Source organism: Cervus canadensis, chromosome 4 (assembly GCF_019320065.1).
Source record: "Cervus canadensis isolate Bull #8, Minnesota chromosome 4, ASM1932006v1, whole genome shotgun sequence".
In the NCBI taxonomy this organism is placed as follows: Eukaryota; Metazoa; Chordata; class Mammalia; order Artiodactyla; family Cervidae; genus Cervus; species Cervus canadensis.
The window spans coordinates 86,117,777-86,139,055 of record NC_057389.1 but is presented as its reverse complement, the minus strand read 5'-3'; the positions used below and the strand labels follow the sequence as shown (position 1 = coordinate 86,139,055).

Genomic DNA, 21,279 nt, shown 5'->3' with positions numbered 1-21,279 from the left:
TCGATCATCTTTTCCCGGCCGTGCCGGGCTCTCCCCTCCCCACCATCACTCTGTCACTCCCCTACTGTCAGGGGAGACTGGGGGCTGGCTTTTCAAAGCAGGATACACAGCTGGACCTTCCTAGAGCGGTCATTTTAGTCAAAGACCTTGGGACCAGGAGGGAGTCCTTATTTCTTTGACACTCATGTTATGGTTTCTTTTTTTTTTTAATGGTACTTTATTTTGGGGGAGTGAGGGACAAGCCATGCAGCTTGCAGGATCTTAGTTCCCCGACCAGGTATATAACTCAGGCCCCCTGCATTGGAAGCACCAAGTCCCAACCACTGGACCACCAGGGAATTCCCAGTGTTATATTTTCTATTTATATTATTTTTACAGTCATATAGATGAATTCAGGAGCGGCAGGTCCAACTGACGTGACAATGTAGGGGAAAATGAGGGAACCTCAACAGATGACCTTAGGCCATATCCTGTTCTGTCTCCTTTGGCCTGGGTCCTCTCTGCAGGTCCTCTGATGTGTTAGTCAGTGATGCTGCATAACAAATACCCCCAAGTTCCACCCACTCGTCCCACGTGAGTCAGGGCTCTAGGTACAGCCTCACTGGGTCCTCTACCTGGGGTCAGAGCAGGCCACCAGCCAGGTGTCAGCCAGGCTGCACTCTCACACAGAGGCTTGGCTGGGGGAGAGTCTGCTCCAGGGTCCCTAGGGGTGTTGGCAGAATTTGCTGTGGCTGTAGGGCTCTGTCCTGGGTGCCTTCTGCCTGTCCGCTAGGGGCTGCCAGCAGCTTCTGAAGTTCACCCCCACTGCTCCCAGCCAAGTGCGCTTCTTAAACACAGCCACCTGCTTCAGCAGGCCACCGAGGAATGTCCCTAGGGGCAGGGGCAGAAGTCTGAGCAGCCACCAGCACCCCTGCACCAGTCCCTGAGGGCCCCGCAGGTCAAGCCCGTGCATTCTATGCACCCTTTCTACTTCCAGTCCAGTGGGCCCCCAGCTGCCTCTCCTAAGCCCTGCAGAGACTCCTAGAACCGGGCACCCAGCCCTGTAGCACAGTTCCCCTTTCCAGCGAGGGCCACAGGAGACCTGGGCGCTTCCCAGGCAGCCCGGCGCTTGGCCAAGTTTCTGCATTAACGAGAAAAGGCGTAATGGAATTTGGACGGCCGAGAAAGAGGATGTCAGTGTGAACAGATCCAGACACTCAGTCTCATTGTTAGAAATTCCTCACGGGTCACAAAAACCTCGTCTTGGAGCAGAGGCCACTGGGAAGCTGCGATTAGCTCCCTCTCGCTGGGGGTTTCTGCAGACCCAGCACTGGTCTCCGCACCCCTGCTTCCCACCCCACCTGTGGTCACCCGGCTCCTGCAATCCCACCCAGTCACGGGGGCTCAGCACTCCGCAGATGGTCAGCGGGGGTAGCTGCAGGGGTAGCCCTCTCTGGAAGGTTCCACAGTGTCCCTAGATGAGGACACAGCCAGACTATACCCTGGTCAAGGCCGAGACTTGCGGTCTGGATTGAGACTGCTGCTTCTCTGCCCTTCTGCCACCCTTCATCCCCCGCCACCCTGTCCTGTATTTGAAGGTCAGGCTTCCAGATGAGACACACAGGAGTCAACACCCAAGTAGGGGTTCCGTCCAGACAGCCTGATGCTGTGCCTTACTGCAGGGCAGCCTGAGCTTTGACCTCAGACCCCCGTGTCTGCTAGGCACCTGGGGCCCCTTGGAGCTGGACACAGAGGACGTGTGGTGTTGCCTGGAGCAGGTGCCCGGGAGCCATGTCGGCCCACCCGGGCTCCTCGATGGACCAGAATCGTGTGTTCATTTCACAGGAAAGGGGCTCCTGAGCTGACACACCCCTCGACCACTCGTATAGGGGTCTCCCCCAGACCCCAACTGGGCACTACTGACACAGACCAGCCGTTCTCCGAGGGGCCATCCGGGGCGCAGTGGAGTGTGAAGCAGCCTCCCTGGCCCCAATCCCCTTGATGCCAGGAGCCCCCAGAGGGAAGACCACAGACCTCCCAGACATGGCCCGCAGCCCCTGTTCTAGGGTCTGGCTCCCCACACAGGCGTGCCTCTAAAATTGTGCGCCTAATTGCACTGTTTCCCCCCTGCCTTTTTAATATAAAAAATGTCCCTGGACTTCCCTGGTGGTCCCGTGGTTGGGAGTCTGACTGCCAATGCAGGGGACACAAGTTTGATCCCTGGTCCAGGAAGATTCCACCTGCCAAGGGCCAGCTGGGCCCATGCACCACTGCCGAGACCGGGCGTCACAGCTGCTGACGCCCACGTGCTCTAAAGCCCGTGCTCCGCAACAAGAGAAGCCACCTCGGTGAGATGCCTGCACGCTGCAACTAGAGAGTAGCCCCCACTCACCGCAACTAGAGAAAGCCCACATAGCGACAAAGACCCAGCGCAGACAAAAAAAATTTTTAAAGAAAAATGTCCCTGACTACAGCTAACCCTTAGGGAGAGTCTCCCTTGGGGTGTCTGGCTCCAGGACTTTGTAGCCACATCAGAGGTGGAGTAACAGGTGCTTAGTTACCATTGGTCATTCTGAGGCTGGGCTGTTTCACCTTTGGTCCCATGGGTGTTGACCAGCGACCCAGGGCTCAGAGCAAAGAGCTGGAGCCCAGTACCCAAGCTCCAGGCCCATCCACAGCAGTGCCTCTGCCCAGGAAAGGCCATCTGCACTCTGCCCTCCTGGGCACCTGCCCTCGAGTGGCGCCCACTACAGATGTCAGGTGTGGCCAGGTGCACTGGCCTGGAGGCCTGATCCTGAGGACGCCTGTCCTAGCAGAGAGATTGGCCCCGAGGAAAGAGTGAGTTCCAGGACAGAGCCCCCGTGGTGAACGCCCTGCCCTGCAGCCACCCGTCCCTTTCGTCCAGACGTCACTCTGGTGCCCAGCTTCCCAGCCACAGCCCCCAAAGATGCCCCTGTCCTGGTCCCAGGACCTGTGGACACATCACCTCATTGGGCAGAGGCAACTTTGCAGGAGGGATTATTTAAGGCCCCTGAGATGGGGACGATCCTGGATTCTCCCAGGAGGCCCAATGTCATCACAGGGTCCTTATAAGAGGGAGGGGGAGGGTCAGAGGCAGAGAGGAGATGCTGCGCTGCTGGCTCTGAGGGTGGAGGGAAGGGCTGCGAGCCAGGGATGAGGTGCCTGTAGAAGTTGGAAAAGCGGGGAGCCAGTGCTCCCCTGGAGCCTCCAGAGGAACCAGCCCTGCCCATGCCTAGATTTAGCTCCGTGAGGCCCAAGTCAAACTCCTGACCTCCAGAACCACGAGATAATCACTGTGTGTGGTTTTAAGCCAGCAAATTTGTGGTGATTTGTGACAGCAGCCATGGGAAATGCAATGCCAAGGAGCATCCACAGAGCTGTGGCTACCCCAGGACAGGGTTCCAGTCAGCCTTGTGCATGGATGGTAGACCAGGGGCTTCTCAGAGGGCGATGACACTTCAAGGGGCTTTGCAGGATGTGTAGGAAGTTGTCCAGGCTCAGGTGGGAACACCGCCCTGCCCTCTCCCAGCCTCCTGCCCTTTGGATCCGAGCTGCAGCCTCCCAGGGCCAGGGTGACGGCATTTCCTGGGTGCCAGGAAGCCAAGAACAGGGCTGACATTAGCCACAGGCGCTCGGCACGCTGGCCCAGACGGGTTGCCCGCTTGCACACGCTCACATGACTGCAGTCATCCTCCGGGCGGACAGAGAAGGCCCTTTCTTCTGCTCCCGCACCAGCCGCACTGTCAGCCCTCTGTCACCGCGGCACATTGTCCGCCCGCCTCCGGGCTCCGGCCGAGGGCGGCAACTCGCCCTGCAGCTCTGTTTTTCCCTCGCCTGTGGGCACCTCATTCATTCCCTTTTTTTTCTAGCCCTTTCTAAAAATAGCTGCCAAGGGACCCGATTTAGCCCATGCATGAAAGGACCAGCTGACAGGGAGTCACAAGACCCTGGTCTCCAGGGGGGTGCGGGCCTCCTGTGGGGAAGCATCTGCCTGGCGGAGACCCAGCTGGTCTTTCATGGCCCCTGCGGCCCACCAAAGGTCACCATGCTCAAGGTCACAGAGGCCGTCACATGGCTGGCCTGCCCCAGGCCAGGCCAGGGTGACCTCGATCCTGGGGAAGCTCAGGCCCAGATGCGAGGCCGGGAGTGGGGAGCCCAGAGCCACCCTGGCTGGAGATGGGGATGGGGGTGAGGTGGGTGGAGGGGGTGGGGATGGGCGAGAGGTGGGTGAAGGGGTGGGATGGGGGGATAGGTGGGGAGAGGGTGAGGATGCTGGGGAGCCAAAGAGGTTTGGTCCCCCTCGTACCAAAGTCCAAGTGCCGGTGTGGTGCCCTTGGCCCTCTGCATGTGACCCTGCTTGGGACTGGGAGCGAGGCTAGGAGGCCCCCACGTCCAGCTGCTGGGGACACTGCAAGGCACCCTCCCCTCCCTCTGACCTTATCACCCTAAGGTCCAGCATGTGCCATTTCTGTGGAGTCTAGAGCAGGTCTCTCCCCACCCCCAGGCACAGTGAAGGAGAGAGGGCCAGACCATCCTCTATGAGGGCCCATCCCCAGCACTGTGGGGTTTGGAGCAGCCTCCCTGGCCCCACCCCCTTGATGCCTGGAGCCCCCCAGTTGTGACAACAACAGATGCCCCAGACATCATCCCTGCAGAAACACCCTACTTAGGGGCTTCCATGCTATGGATTGTGGTGCAGGGGGCCCCCGCAAAGGCGAGCAGAGCCGAGGCCTCATGCACACAGTAGGTGTGTAAGAAACACAGGGTAGTCAGCTTGCATGTGGGCACAGCTAGTGGCCAGCCAACCCCCCAAGCCCTGCAGGAGGGCAGCTTGTTCTTAAAAGAAGCCCAGGTACTGTTCTCTCAAACCTCATCTCGTTCTGTTTGGCTTTGGGATTTTTTTCCCTCTTTCCACACAGCAGCCCGCCTCCTCTTCTGAACATCGTGTTCTGGGGGGGCGGTTACCCCAGGGATGGGGGAGCCTGCTTTCTCACCCAGGCCTTGTTTGTCCTCCTGTCAAGTCTGGCTGGAGGTTTGTGTTTGGGGGGGGGGGGGTGTTTTGTTTCCTTCCTGTTTCATGGCAGGCAGGGAGGGGGGTCGAAATTCAGAAGCTCGGTGAGCTGTAAAGCTACCAGTTCTGGAAGTGTTAAAGCAGAATGAAGGCTGTTTCTGTTCTCTCTGAAGACGCGGACTGCTCCCGCCTGCCTCCCCTTCCCTCCCTGCAGGCCAGGGATGAGGCCTGGGACACAGGCTGCTGCTGCCTGCAGCTCCCCTCCCTCTAACAAGGCCACCTTCCTGGGCTCTGACTCACCCAGCATGGCCTCGTCCCCCTGGATGAGGAGGTGGGGAGGGGGCTCTCAGAACCACCTGGAGGCAGCCAGCTTTGTCTGGGCTCGGATTCACTGAGATCAACTTCCTGTGCCTTCGGAGATGAAATGCATGTGGCACTCATGTCCCAGGGAACAGGCTGGCTGCTGATGGAGAGACTGCCAGCAACTCCTCTGGCTTTAATGCTTCCCCAGCATCTCAGGGCCGTTACAAAAGAGAACGCGTGTCCTGTGCCTGCTCAGCAGGAGGAGTGGCTGCCAGCTGGAATTGTCCAGCATCTGGAACGGAGAGTGCTAGAAAGAGGCCAGGCCGATGGTCAGGAGATCCCACTTGGGCCTCGCCCGGCCAGTGTATCAGCTGTCCATGCCACATAACGAGCCAACACTGACCTCGTGGCTTCCAGCTCGAGGCCCTGAAGGTCGGCAGTCGGGTCGTGGTATGACTGCCCCCTCTGCTCAGGGTCTCTCCCGGCTGCTGTCAGAATGCCTCACCTGGGGCTGATTCGGATTGTTCCAGAACTCGGTTCCATGCAGCTGTAGCAAGGGGTTCCCCTTCCCTTGGAGCTGCCCCTGTGTCTTGCCACACATCTGCCTCCAGCTTCAAAACCAATGACAGAGGGTCTCCCTTGTGCGGAGTCCCCTTCACACTCTCTCCCCTGATAAGAGCAGGCCCACCAAGGTTCTCTCCCTCCCACATCTATGCCACACGACACCACCCCGCCTAGAGCCAAACCCCCGTCCTCTCCTCGGATCCTGCCCGCACCCCAGGAAAGGGGATTCTCCAGGTCACTGGGGGTCATTGAAGAGGTATGCACAGCCCTGAGGACCCCTGGCTAGGTTGCTGGTGTGACAGATGCCTTCTCATCATCAGTCAGCCCCCTCAAGGAAGTAGGGTCCAGGGGGTCACTCCAGGCCACAAGTGAGATCAGGTACATTAGCTCTGACTCGGGATGGGCCCTGAAACCAACGTGTGTGTGTGTGTGTGTGTGTTCAGTTGTGCCCGACTCTGCAACTCCGTGGACTATAACCCACCAGGCTCCTCTGTCCATGGGATTTCCCAGGCAAGAATACTGGAGTGGGTTGCCATTTCTTCCTCCAGGGAATTGTCCCATCCCAGGGATCAAACCTGAGTCTCTTGTGTCTCCTGCATTGGCAGGCGGATTCTTTACCACCATGCCACCTGGGAAGCCCTGCCACACACACAGAAAAAAAAACCCTCCTTACATTTCCTTTGATGCCCTTTATCTCTTTTTTTTTAAGGTGACAGTCCCCATACATTCTTTTAAACATTTATTTATTTATTGGGTGTGTCAGGTCTTAACTGCAGCTTGTGAACTCTCTAGTTGCAGCACATGGGCTTAGTTGTGGCCCGTGGGTTTAGTTGCCCCACAGTATGTGGGATCTTAGTTCCCTGAACAGGGATCAAAGGCCATGTCCCCTGCATTGGAAGGCAGATCCTTAAACACTGGACCAGGCAAGTCCCACCCTTATTGTCTTTAATAGTAAAATCCAGGGCAGAAACATTGTTGTGAGGGCCCTACTGGGGGTTCTAACCCAATTCTCAAATGAGGGGTGGCCCTCCCCGGGGACATTGGGCCATGTCTGGAGATGACTATGGTTGTCACAACTGGGGGGCTCCTGGCACCAAGGTGGGGGGCAGGAATACTGCTCCACCCGCCGACAGCTCCCAGGACAGCACCAGTGTCAGCTGACTTGTCTGTCCTCCTCGGGACAGTAGATGGCCTTTTGCGGGGGCACTCTGAGAGTCAGGGGGTCCCAGCCCACCTTCTCTCTGGCCTGGCATCTTGTGCTTATGGAAGCGGCGGCCGAGGTTTTCCAGGGAGCAGCTCGTCTCACATTGAGGCCCCCAGGCTGCAGGTCCACGTTCAGTGCACAGAATTCAGAGCCAGGCCAACTCATTGGAAAAGACCCTGATGCTGGAAAAGATTGAGAGCTGGAGGAGAAGGGGGCGACAGAGGATGAGATGGTTAGATGGCATCACTGACTCAATAGACATGAGTCTGAGCAAACTCTAGGAGACAGTGAAGCACAGGGAAGCCTGGTGTGCTGCAGTCCACGAGATCGAAAAGAGTCGGACATGACTGAGCGACTGAACAACTGGGGCTGTGCCTGGGTGTCCACCCACTGCAGGCAGACCCTGCACCCAGGGAGGGGTCCCCAGTGGCCCCCCAGCCACCCCTCCTCTTGGACCACCAGGACCAGGAACCGCCGCTCTTCTGAGGCCTTGCTCCTCGCCTCTGCCCTGCCAGCGAAAAGAATTTTTCACATTCTTTTCCTTTTACGCAGCTCAGCCGGCCAACTTTCAGAAGCGTCCCCTGGCGTCCCGTTCTTTCTCTTCTGGTAAGAGAGCAACCCCAGCGGCTGGGGTTTCGGTTTATCACGAGCAGGCTGGGAGTGGAGCTCTTCCCAGCTATGAGAGCTATGCGCGGAATTCAGAGGGATCTCCTGCATTTTTGTGTCTCCCTGTCACTGCTTCCTCTGCAGCCGGAAAACACCGCCGAGGGTGGAGATGGCATCACAGACTGAGCCGGGGAGCACGTCTGCTCTCGCCAGCCTCTGCTTCTGCCCACCAGAAACATGCCTGGCGGGTCAGGGCTTCCCTCTGTGCCTGGGTGTGTGCCCAGTCCTCTTTCCCATCAGCCTGGCTGCTCAGGGTCCCTGCAGGGCCTGGGCCGCCCCAGCCAGCTGTCTCCTTCTTGGTTTTATTCACGAGGTCGCCGAGGCTCAGCCCGCCCATCCCTGTTGAGGTCTTGGGTACCTATTTGCCACACGTCCCCCCCACCCCCACCCCATGAGGGATAGGCACACAACAGTCGTGCTGAGCATCTTGGCAAGACCCAGCGGGCAAACAGCATCTGAGAGCTCCTGCGTCTGCACCCATTACTCCTTCTGACTCTCCGAGGCAGAAGGAAGCTGACTCGACCACCAGGAAACGCCAAGCCTGCATCACCAGGAACCAGGGGAGAGAGACGTGATCTTGAGACACCTGGTGGGGGTGCAAGGTGATGATGCAAAGGTCTCCCCGGCACACATGTGCGGCCCCATTGGAAGCTGACATGACAGTCTGCTCAAGGTCTTGGGAAAAATGTCCCGGATTCCAGGAGCCCCAGGGTCACTTACAGACAGGAGGCGCCATGCTGAGGCTCTCTGCTGTTCCGTCTCACTTGGGGTTTTCTCTGACCCTGATGGCCACACAGTTGTCGTCAGCATCCCCAGCATTCTGCACAGTCCTTCCTCAAAGACAGAAGCCGCGTGAGGGTCCTGACGCCTCCCTTCATGTGTGGATCCAATCCCTCAGATCCAGGATCACTGTATGTCTAAACCCTTTGCCAAATGCACTGGGCCATGGAGGATGCAGAGACTGTGTCCCGCGGCCTCCGAAGCTTGCCTCTGGGTTCAGGGGGCATGGAGCTTTATGTTGGGACCTGCCCCCACCAGGGAGCTCTGGTTTGGGGATTAGATGCAAACCCTGGCCCAACCTCCACATGATGTGTGGTCTCGGGAAAGTTATTAACATACTCATGTCTTCGAGGCTCCGTCTGTCTCCTCATCTGTAAAAAGTGGGCACAGTAACACCTTCATGAAGCCTGACATGAGGTCCACCCCTTGCACTCTGTCACCTGCCCAGCAAACGCAGTGCTCAGCGCTCCAGTGCGCGTGTCCACAACCCAAAACACACAGCCTGTATTCCTGAGTCCAAGTCAAACAAACCATTGATTTTTACCATCTTCCACTTGCTTCCTAGTTAGGAAAATATATGGCTACCATTTCTTGGCCTTTTGGCTGAGATCAAGTATAGTATAGGGGCTTCCCTGGTGGCTCAGTGGTAAAGAATCCAGCTGCCAATCCAGGAGACACAAGAAACACGGGTTCAATACCTGGGTTGGGAAGGTCCCACGGAGAAGGAAATGGCAACCTACTCCAGTATTCTTGCCTGGAACATCTCATGGACAGAGGAGCCTGGCGGGCTACAGTCCATAGGGTCCCAAGGAGTCAGACATGACTGAGCAGCTGAGCACTTCAACAACAGTGAGGAGGGCTTTTCTTTTTCTTTGAAAGTGTGTGCTTAAAAATGTTATTCCCTGCACACAAGGAAATATTACTCACAAAAAAGAGAGAAGCCCTGACACTCTCTACCACGTGGACAGACCCTGGGAACACAATGCTCAGTGAAAGAAGCAGACACAGAAGGATGCACAGGGTGTGATTCCATTGATGGGAAATGTCTTGTTTCTTCCTGGGGCTGCTGAGGGCTGGACTGAGGAGAAGTCAGCAGGCACTGCTGGCCTGGTCCCCATCACTCTGGCCTTGGGCCCGTTGCAGTAGACAGTATACATGTTTTTTCAGATGATGTTTTTTTTTGGGTGGAGGTAAATATCGAGTTGATGGCTCTTGTGATTCTCGTGTGGTCCAAGTGCTTTTAGGGTTTTCACTGCCTGTTTATTTTCCCATGAAGATTTTGGAATTATTTTATCAAGTTCTTCCCCTTCTTCAATACTTTGGTTTGGTTTTGTTTATCGCGCCCTCTTACACTTCTTGCCTTCCACCTGGGGTCATTTATCTCTAATATCTTTTTGTTTTATTTCTAATAAGGAAGGTCTGCTGGTGACAGTCTATTTGTCTGAAAATGTCTTTTGGCATCGTTGCCTGCGAGTTCAGTCTTGTCCGACTCTTTGGGACCCATGGACTGTAGCCCACTAGGCTCCTCTGTCCATGGGATTTTCCAGGCAAGAATACCCGAGTGGGTTGCCATTTCCTACTCCAGGGGATCTTCTCAATCCAGGGATTGAACCTGCATCTCCTGTGTCTTCTGCATTGGCAGGCAGATTCTTTATCACTGAGCCTGTGAAGTCCGAAAATGTCTTTGTTTTACCCTAATTCTTAAAGTTTGTTTTCACTAGGTCTAGAATTTTCACTGGATCCATAAAATTGTTAGTCCTTTTTCCTCTAGCACCTTATGTTTGTTCATTTGTTTTGTAATTAACTGATTTTATTAAATTTTTAAAATATTTATTTATTTGGTTGCCCTGGGTCTTAGTTGCTGCCTATGGGATCCTAGTTCCCTTAGCAGGTATTGAACCCAGGTCCCCTGCATTGACAGCATGGAGTCTTAGCCACCAGAACATCAGGGAAGTCCCTGATTTTATTGAGGTATAATTCCTCTTCAGTAAAATGAACAGATCTTACATAGGTAGTTTGATTAATTTTGACAAATCTATACACCTGTGTACACTAATACCTCAGTCAAGATAGAGAATATTTCTAATGTCTGTCTTCTTTCACCTGACCAAGTATTTTGAGAGTCACACACTCAGCTTCATTTGCCAGTAGGTTCTTTCCATTGTGTGAGTATCCGTGGAATGAATTACCGCAGTCTGTTTATCCATTCTCCTGTTGACAAGCATTTGGGTTACTTCCAGCTTTTGCTTTTACGAATACAGACATACGAACATCTTTTACAAGTCCTTTTGTGGAAATATGTTTTTATTTATCTCAGGTAAATCTCTAGGAGTGGAATTGCTGGGTCATAGGTTAAGTATGTGTTTAACCTTATAAAATCTGTCCTTGCTGTGCTCAGTCATGTCTGACTCTTTGTGACCCCATGGACTATAGCCCACCAGGCTCCTCTTTCCATGGGATTTCCCAGGCAAGAATACTGGAGTAGATGGGCATTTCCTCCTTCAGGGGATCTTCTCAACCCAGGGATTGAACCTGTGTCTCCTGAGGCTCCTGCATTGGCAGGTGGATTAACCTTATAAGAATCTGCTAACTCGCTTTCCAGAGCAGTTGCACGGTTCTGCCAGTAACGTGTGAAACTTTCTGTTTCTTCATCCTCGCTAGGACTTGGTGTTGTCGGTCTTTTAGATTTTTGCCACTCTAGCAGCTTCGAAGCAGACTCCATGATGGTTTTCAGTTATTCTTGCCCTGATGACTAATCATTGAGCACTATTTCATGTGCCCATTGGCCATTTCTCTGTCCATTTCTAAAATGTTTCTCCTGCCTGAGGTTCTAGAGCTTCTTGAATCTGTGACTTAAGAGTTTTTTGTTTTTGTTTTTTGTCAGTTTTGGGAACTTATCAGTATCTCTTCAAAGATTGCTTCTGTTCCATTCTCTCTCCCACTTCCGGAGCTCTGACATGTGTCAGACCTTACCAGAGCTTCCAGGGAGCACTAGTGGTAAAGAACATGCCTGCCAATGCAAGAGACATAAGAGACACGGGTTCAATCCCTGTCTCATGCCCATGGGGTCTCAAAGAGTCAGACATGACTGAAGTGATTTAGCACACATGCATACCTTACTGCATCTGTGTCTCTTACCTCATTTCATGTGGTCCATGCTTCGATCTGGATATTTGCTATCGTCTGGTTCACTAATTTTCTCCTTAGTTGTCTTTAATGATATTGCTTCTTCTGTTGTGTTCATTTCATATATTGTCAGTTTCTATACACCCATTCAGTCTTTTTCTTTAGCTTCCAATTTGCTGCCAAAATACCAGCCTCACTTATTTAACACTGTTAATATAGTTATTTTAAACTCTGTCAATTTTAGTGTATGGAACCCCTGGGGCCTGTTGGTATAGCCTGTTATTTCTGCCGATTTTTATTTATATGGTCTTGTCTTCTTGTGTGCCTGGTCATTTCTTCTTTTTAAAAAAATATCTATTTATTTATTTGGTCTTAGTTGTGGCACATGGGATCTTCAGTCTTCACTGCAGCACACACACTCTTATTATAGTTGCGTCATGTGGGATCTAGTTCCCTGACCAGGGATCAAACCCACCCTCTGCACTGGGAGTGTGAAGTCTTAACCACTGGGCTACCAGGGAAGTCCTGCCTGGTCTTTCCTGATTGTGTGCTAGATATTGTGCCTGATGACTCATTTGTAGAAATAACATGGAGCCTAAAGTGATGCTGTTTTCTCCCAGAAAGGACAGACTTCCATTTACTTCTGCTCGGCATTTAGGGTCACATCAATCTGGTGTTGGGGACTGAGGTTACTCAGAACTCAGCTGCAATTGCCGTGATGGCCTGTCTGCTGCCTGTGGACCCTTTCCTTAGAAGGAAGCACTCATCCCAGCTCATATCAAGGAGGTGGGGGTTCCCCAATCTGTCTCCCCTCAGGAAGCCTTGGATCTCAACCTCTGTACTCCTAGCCTTGTGAGACCCCCTCAGCCTCTTGGCAAACCCTCCACCCCAGGAAAAGGCAGCCCCAAAGCCAGACTCCTGGGCTTCCATCCCCCTCCCCAGATTCGGGATGGAAATCCTTCACTTTCTCAATGGTCCTTCAGTGCCTTTGAGCATCTCTACCCTGTGCAGCTCTGCCCACTGCCCTCATCAGAAGGGTGTCCACACGGGGTGGCCACCATTGTGCAAGTGGAATCTGCAGAGAGAAAGGTTTATTCAAGGTCCAGATGGCTAAGGAGGAGGCCAGGGACATAGATCATTGTGATCTTAGAGCCACAGAATGACCAATGGGGATCCAGTCTCAGCTTTTATTAGTTTTTTTAAGATTTATTTATTTCTTTGGCTTGGTGGGTCTTTGTTACAGTAAGTGGGGTCTACTCTTTGTTGCGATGCACAGGCTTCTCACTGAAATGGCTTCTCTTGTTGCGGAGCATGGGCTCTAGGGTGCAGGGGCTTCAGTAGCTGTGCTGCATGGGCTCAGTTGCCCCGAAGCATGTGGGATCTCCCCAGATGAGGAATGGAACCAGTGTCCCTTGCATTACAAGGCGATTCTTAACTAGGGAAGCCCTTGACTTTTACTTTTTACTTTATTTATTTCTGGCTCCACTGGGTCTTTGTTGCTGCACGTAGGCTTTCTCTAGTTGTGGCAAGCAGGGGCTACTCTGCAGTAGCAGAGCACAGGCTCTAGGGAGTACAGACTTCAGTAGTTGTGGCTCATGGGCTTAGTTGCCGCAGGGCATGTGAGATCTTAGTTCCCCGACCAGGGATCGAACCTACATCCTCTGCGTTGAAAGGTGGAGTGTTAACCACTAGACCACCTGGGAAGTCCTATTCTCAGCTCTTAGAACATCTGCCCTCTTCTCCAGTTGAGGAAGCCCAGCCCCAGGCCAGGGCAGAGCCAGGCTGTGAGTCCAGGGTCTCCCATTTCCAGACTTTATCTTTAGGAACGGGGAGGCAGTCTCATCCCCTGGACTGAGACCAGAGGCTCTGTGGACTTAGCAGGAGAGTTTCACAACCGAGGATCACCTACCAGGAAAAGGCCAGTAACCATGTCCAAAGATGGCAGGAAAGTGGCTGGACGTGACCGGTGTCGTGGGCTCCGAGCCCAGCTGGAAGTCTCACCTCAGTCTCACCTCTGCTTCTGAGCTCAAGGGGAGGGCCCTGCAGGCATTCAGGCTGGCGGAGGAAATAGGCCATCTACATCTCTCCATCTCTGACTCTGCTACTGATTCCATCCACTCCTAGTTTTAACTCGATTCACTTCAAACTCTGCCCCTCTCTCCCCCCCATCCTTTGTGACACCCTGCCCTGCCTGGCCCCTGGGCAGGTGAGGGGAGTGGCCACCAAGCTGCCAGCAAACTGCGCAAGGAGCAAGATTTCTCAACAGCTTCCAGCAAACCTGCCGGTCCACGTTGGTTGGGCACAGGAGGTCTAGGTCACCTTGTCTCTCATCCCGTCTCCCCGGCAGCTGTGTTTGTAGGGCTGGCCCGCCATGGCTGCCGACCTCAAGGGTCCCTGACCCCCAGCATAGGAACTTGGGGACCTGGAGGTTGGCCAGGCCCAGTGCTTGAGAGGGGGTGTCGCTCTGAGCACTGAGCAAAGCTAACTGTGGCTTAGAGCCGCACAGCTTGGGAATCTGGGGCAGAATTCAGGTCTGCTCTTTCTGCAAGACCTCTGCCTCCCACCCTGCCCCCACCCCCACCGGGAAGGCTGCACTCGCTCCCGCTTCAGAGGTGTTGTTGGTTAAGTTCAAGGGAGCCACTGACCCTGTGTGACTTCTCCCAGCCAGGTTGTTGGATACTAAGAAATTTTATCTCATATTTTGCTGTTGTTGCCAGGCCGAACCACTTGTGGGATCTTAGTTCCCCGACCAAGGATTGAACCCACCGACTCCACAGTGAAAGCGTGGAGTCCCAAGTACTGGAATGCCAGGGAATTCCCAGATGCTAAGAAATTTAAAACCTGTTTGGAAACAAACTTCTGTTCTGCTCAGTACCACTTCACTTCAAGCTGAACCATCTCAGTTCCGAAAAAACTGTTTGTATTTTCCTAAAAGAATCTCTTTTAGCTGCAGAGGGTCTTCTGATAAGAGAGTTCCACTAAAGCTTTAAATCCTGCTCCCAGGGGACATTGGGTGGTGTCTGGGGACATCTGTGGTTCATCACAGCTCGAGGGGATGGGGGGCTCCTGGCATCAAGGGTGTAGGGGCCAGGGAGGCTGCTCCACACCCCACAGCTCCCAGGACATATCCCCACAGAGAGTGATCCAGCCTTAGTGTGAGCAGGGCCTGAGGTGACCCTGTTCAAACGAGGTGTCCCCCCATCCAGCCATCCTGCAGCCCACTGTGGAGAATCATTGTCCTCCCCTGGTTATGGCTGATCCTCATGTGCACTGGGGCCTGGCACCCAGGTTGGGGTCTGTAGTGCTCAGGGTTGACCCTGTCTGTCATCAGCCCAGCTCACAAAGCCTCCTGGGCGCTCTGGCCCACACAGCCTTTGCCTCTCTGCCACACGCCCTCAACGCTTCTGTGGGAGCCCGCCTGACCCCAGTGACTTCCCGGCCCTTTACTGGGAGGCCAGCCAGGGCCCAGTGGCGTCTGTTAAGCTTCTATTTTTAGGCAAACCTCACCCCCAAGTCATGCCCGTGGCCTCACCAGGCCTGAACTGGCCTCTCCCCAGGCGGGAACCTGACCACGGTTTGCAGCTCCAACCGCCTCCTCACTCCCTCCTGGAGGGCCCGCTCCCACCTTCTCCCCCCGCAGCTTCCCAAGGCCCTGCCTGGCGTCAAAGGGACTTCCAAGACTCCGCTGGGCCCAGGCAGGCCTGGCCAGGTCAGGTGCCTGGGGCGTCACGTGTGGTGAGGAATGTTCCTGGGCTGACTCAGCGCCTGTGCCTGCCCGAGGGAGTTGACCTAACCCCAGGGACACGCGGTGAGGCTGGGCTGGGCCTGCCTCTGCCAGGACCAGGCTTCAGTCTGCTGTCTATGTAGCCGTGCCATGGCCATGTCTGGTCTCAGCCACTCATGCCCACACATGGATACATGCTGACGCACATGCATGCACACACAAACTCATAGACACATAGGCATGCATGCACAGACACAGACGCACTCATGCACACATGTGTGCACACATACCTGCACACAGCACACAAAGCCCAAGGAAGCCCCCTGGGGCCATCCCCAGGTGTCCGGGGTTATAACCTAGCCCGGAGGGCATCTCAAGGGTTTCATGCCCAGAAGAGGAAGCCAGCAGCGCTGAGGGGCTTAGTGCCCACGAGGGAGGCCATGGTTGGGGTGGCCCCACAGGGTGTTCTGGGCTCCCAGGGCCCTGGTGGACATTCCAAGTGTGGGTGCTGAGCAGGACTCCCCAGCCTTCCAAGGAAAACATGCCATGGGGCCACCCCGTTTGTTCTCTGTCAGCGTCTATATTTAGCACTGAGTAATTTCGGTATTTTTAAGTTGAACCAAGGGTGGTTTTCCCTGAGCTGGATGTTTTGTGGCCGCTTTGAAGCACTGTGCTGAATCAGAGCACTCCGGGAGCCCACACGTGGGCCCCGCGCGCCGGGAGCAGACACATTCAGGCCTTTTCTGGCCCAGAGAGGGGCCGGGATGTCTGGCAGAGAGGCAGGCGGGCAGGCAGCAGCACAGAAGGGATTTTTTTTTTTTTTAATGGAAACTTGGATTGAGATCACTGTAGATTCACACAGTTATATCAGATCACTGACAGAAAGGCCCTGTATCACCTGTTGACACAGATTCCTGCGGTTTGACTTGTGTGCATGTACTAAGATCTTTGCCAGTTCATCCCCCACCCTGGCAGACCCGTGACCCCCCCCACACACACACACACAGTCAGGATACTTGGCTCTTGAGTGAGGACCCCTGGTGTGCACCTGTCTACCCAGACCCCTCCCCAGGCCACCGCCCCCCGGAAACCAGGAATCCCTCCTTATCTCTACTACCTTGACATCTCAGAGATGTTCTGTATGCAGAACCACACAGCATGTGACTCTGGGGGCTCCCCTTTTCACTTCGAGCGATTTCTTGGAGGGCCATCCAGGACGTACACTTCCACAGTGCATTCCTTTTGTTGTTGTTGTTTTTAATATTTATTTGGCTATGCCAGGTCTTAGTTGCAACACGCTGAGTCTTCAGTCTTCATTTCAGCACAGGGGATCTTTAGTTGAGGCATGTGGGCTCTAGTTCCCTGACCAGGGATCGAACCCAGGCCCCCTGCATTGGGAGTGCAGTCTTAGCCCCTGGCCCACCAGGGAAGTCCCAGTCTATTCCTTTTTATTGCCCAGTGGGAAATTTTTTGAAAACCTGGAATCTGCCTTTCCTTTTCGGCAACTGCCCCTGTGTACTGACTGGAAAACAGACAGAGGCGCAGTGGATCATGACTGAAGCACATACTGCTGCTGAATGACCTGGCTCAGTGCCAGCCTGGCCAGGCGGCTCCCTGGGACCCACGAATTTGGGCTCCTGAACCTGGGCTTTGCATACTCCATATCCAACTAATACCATGGAGACCCACTGGGAGCTTTCTCAACCCAGACAATGCGCTCACTGGGGTTAGGTCATTCTCTGCTATGATCTCAATGCCAGAAGCCCCTCCCCCTGTCATGACAACCACAGACATCCCCAGACGTCGCCCAGTGTTCCTGGGGACAGGATCTCTCTGGGTGAGAGCCCTGGGTTAGGGATCCAGTGGACCCCACAGGACACTGGGTTCCTTGACCATGTGATCCCTGAGGTCCTCAGATGCTGCTCACACCTAAATACACACCTCAGGGATTCCCAGGTAGAGTCCAGCAGTGGCTAGGACTCCACACTTTCGCTGCCATGGGCCCAGATTCAAGTCGTGGCCCAGGAACTAATATCCTGCGAGGGTACAGAGGAGCCAAATAAATAAATAAATACATGTCTGAGTGGGAGAGAGGGTAGGTGACTCACAGACGCTGGAGTCACCCTGGTTCACACCATCTGACCATCGAGGGTTTATCCTACTGTCTAGTGTGAGTTGGGATTAGATTCCATTTCACAGCCTTGGAGCTGTCAACATTTGGGGCTGGGTCATCCACTGTGGGGGGCCGCCCTGGGCACTGTCAGGGCTGAGCAACATCCCAGGTTCTGACGACCACAGATGTCTCCAGACATCACCCAGTATCCACAGGGGGCAGGATGATCTCAATTGAGAACCTCTATCCTAGGGCTCACTAAACATGGATTGGATGAAATAGGTAGGATTTTTAACCACCTTAAGGAAAAGAAAAAAATTTTGCATGACTATATATGTTTGCTTAGTTGCTCAGTCGTGTCTGACTCTTTGCAACCCCATGGACTGTAGCCCAGCAGGCTCCTCTGTCCATGGGGATTCTCCAGGCAAGAATATTGAAGTAGGTTGCTGTGCCCTCCTCCAGGGGATGTTCCCAACCCATGGATCGAACCCAGGGCTCCCACATTGCTGCTGGATTCTTTACCGTCTGAGCCACCAGGGAAGCCCTCCATACCATATGGTCTCATCTAAAGAGCACTCTCATAACTAATTGAACATGGATGTAAGTCAGGTGAAAATGGGTTTTTTGAAAAATATTTGTTTATTTGGTCACTCCAGGTTTTAGCTGAGGCACAGAGGATCATCGATCTTGTTGTGGCATGCAGGATCTTTTTTATTTAGTTGCAGCATGAGGACTCTGAGTTGTGGCATGTGGGATCTAGTTCCCTGACCAGGGACCTAACCCAGGCCCCCTGCATTGGGAGCTAGGAGTCCTAACCACTGGACCACCAGGGAAGTCCCAAGACATTTTATATTTAATTATATTTCAATTCACTGGACATATGACCAAATGAAGGCAGGAAGCTGGCCCAGGCCCTCCAGAGGAAGAGTAGGGTACCCAGGACCCATGGGTATAGGCTGCTCACGTAATCTGCCTGCATCCAGGGCCAGGGGTCGAGCCCCGGGCAACTCTGCCTCCAGCAGACATTGGGCCATATCTGGGAACATTACTGGTTGTCACACTGGAGGCGCTCTTGGCATCCAGAGGGCTGGTCTACACCCCACAAGGCCTAGGACAGCCCCCTAGAGAGAATGACCGGCCTCAGTGCCAGCCATGTTGGGGGAGGAGCAGGTGCAGGAATCAGAGAAAGTCCCCCCATTCTGAGTCAGCCAGGAGTGGGGCTGTGAGCTCTCCTGGGGCCCTTGGGTGGTCACGTCCTGGGAGCACTCACTCCCGACCAACCATGGAGGGGACTGGGAAAAGGTGCTCTGGGCCAGACCTCTCACCAGGGCTGGGTTCAATCCCTGGGTTGGGAAGCTCACCCGGAGGAGAGCATGGCAACCCACTCCAGTATTCTTGCCTGGAGAATCCCCAGGGACAGAGGAGCCTGTCAGGCTACAGCCTATGGGGTTGCAAAGAGTTGGACACGACATGGCTGAAGGACATGCACACACCCACCATGACCCAGGGGACAGAGGCATCATGACTGCAGGGTGGCCAGGCTAGGGGCCCCAGCCTGGGGCCCAGCCTGGGGAACAGGGGCGCACCCCTCCTCGCCATCCCCCACCTGCAGTCCCAGAACTTTACGAGTCAGTTTACATGTCCATCTGTTCCCCACCCAGCTCTCTGGACGACGGAGGCCCAGAGCTGATGGCAGACAATGTCAGCCACTAACAACATAGCCCAGGCTCGGAAGCTGGTGGAGCAGCTCCGCATTGAAGCTGGGATCGAGCGCATTAAGGTGAGTAGGGGAGGGGCCGCTGAACACACCCACAGCAAAGGGTGGGCACAGAGGCTAGCATGACAGAGGGTTTTGCACTTGACTGTGCCTCTTGCTGTGTGACCTTGGGCCACTCGCCTAGCCTCTCTGAGCCTCCATTGTCTCAGCAGAAAGACACACCTCCTATTAAGCCAGGTTGTGGGTTGTTGTGAGGATAGATGTGCCAGTGTGCTTCATAAACACGGTGAGACCAGAGGCAGGTCTCAAGGTCTGTTGTGAGCCCACTTCAGCCCTTGGGGTCCATCCCTGGATGGCCCCAGAGAAGGCCAGATGGGGCCCCTCCAAGAGGGTGAGCATAAGGCAGGCGCTTTCTCTTCTGGCCCCTCATTCTCAGAGCTCTGTGTCACTCCCTTGTGATAGATGCAGAGAGAAGTCAGAGACCCGGCCCTGGGCGAGGGAGGACACGGGGCCTTTCAATGTTTACTTTTGCCATTTCTGCATGGATTGCATTTTTGGAAATAAGCATGTTTGATTTTTATGCTAAGAAAAAGGACAAGCAGTTCCTCCTCACAAATGCTTAACCCATCAGGGACCAGGAACATGCAAAACAAATAAGATACTGCATAATTGGGCAGTGAGCTTGGCAGGCTTTTCCTTTTTAATTATTTGTATAAAGTTAACCATTTTTAAAGTGCACAATTCAGTGGCATTTGGTGAACTGAAAATGTTGTGCAACCATCATGACTAATTGCAGAACATTCCATCACCCCCAAAAGAAACCTTGTCCCCATTAGCAGTCACCCCCATCCCCTCCCCAGCCCAGACAAGGCTGACAACCAGGAACCCACTCTCTGTGTCCGTGGATCTGCCTGCTCTGCACGTTTCCCATCAGTGGAATCACACCCCGTGTGTTCTTCTGTGTCTGCTTCTCTCACTGAGCATTGTGTTTTCAGGGTCTGTCCACGTGGTAGTGAGTGTCAGGACTTCTCTCCTTTTCATGGCTGAGTGATGCTCCCATGTGTGGAGGGATACATGTATTTATATAGCTGCATCTTAAGTCCACAAGTGGACATCAGGATGACATCCAGAGCTTTCAAAGATTAAGGACCAATGGGCCAATCATGCCCTCTTACACAAGAAAGGTGTGTGCCACTTTTCAAAATCATCTTCTCACCAAACCTGTGTCCACTTTGCCAAGGATACCGAGCCGCCTCCAAGCAGCTGACTCCTGCCACAGACCCCAGCTTGCAGGTGGCCGGGCGAGGGCCAGGGAGTCTCTGTCTGGAAGACACTGGTGGTTTACGCTCCCTCATTAGCCAGGCTCCAACTGCCCACTGCATTAGTCAGAGATATATGATGATATATTACAGAGAGAGAGGGAGCATGAGAGGCAGTTTAAAGCACTAGGTCACGCAATCATGGAACTGGCAGTTCTGAAGTCTGCAGGGCTGGACGATGGGCTGGAGACCCAGGGAAGAGCTGCTGCTCCTCCCAAGAGCTCGAGCCCCAAGGCCATCAAGCAGTCTTTTCTCTGAAGGTCTTCAACTGATCAGATGCGGCCCACCCACATTAGGGCATGTGATCTGCTTTATTCAAAGTCCATCAATTTAAATGTTAATCTCGTCTAAATTTAAACGTTAATCTCATCCCTGGTAGCTCAGCTGGTAAAGAATCCACCTGCAATGCAGGAGACCCCAGTTCAATTCCTGGGTTGGGAAGATCCCCTGGAGAAGGAAATGGCATCCCAGCCTCTCCAGTATTCTTGCCTGGGAAATCCCATGGACAGAGGAGCCTGGTGGGCTACAGGTCCATGGGGTCTCAAAGAGTTGGACACGACTGAGCGACCAAACAACAACAATAAGAGACATCTAGATTGGCCTTTGACCAGACAGCCAGGTACCCATGGCCTCACCAAGTGAACACATAAAATCAGCCATCACCCACGTGTTTGTTCAGGGTTTGCCTCTCCCAGCACCGTCATCTTCTGTCATTGCTCAGTGCAAACACTCGCCCCGTGGCCCTGTGGTGG

The 21,279-nt window shown here is 54.0% G+C and overlaps 1 protein-coding gene across 5 annotated transcripts in view; it reads left to right on the top strand.

Moving 5' to 3' along the window:
- Positions 1 to 21,279, top strand: part of GNG7 (G protein subunit gamma 7) — a 137,381-nt gene that overhangs the window by 111,302 nt on the left and 4,800 nt on the right. For 4 of the 5 annotated variants that reach the window (XM_043466176.1, XM_043466172.1, XM_043466177.1 and 1 more), the window contains one exon: positions 19,153 to 19,271. In XM_043466176.1, the coding sequence (XP_043322111.1) occupies positions 19,191 to 19,271 (81 nt within the window). In that variant the 5' untranslated portion in view covers positions 19,153 to 19,190. Of the gene's footprint in view, positions 1 to 7,634; positions 7,689 to 19,152; positions 19,272 to 21,279 lie in introns of all 5 variants that reach the window. The other variant, XM_043466175.1, reaches the window with a different exon arrangement.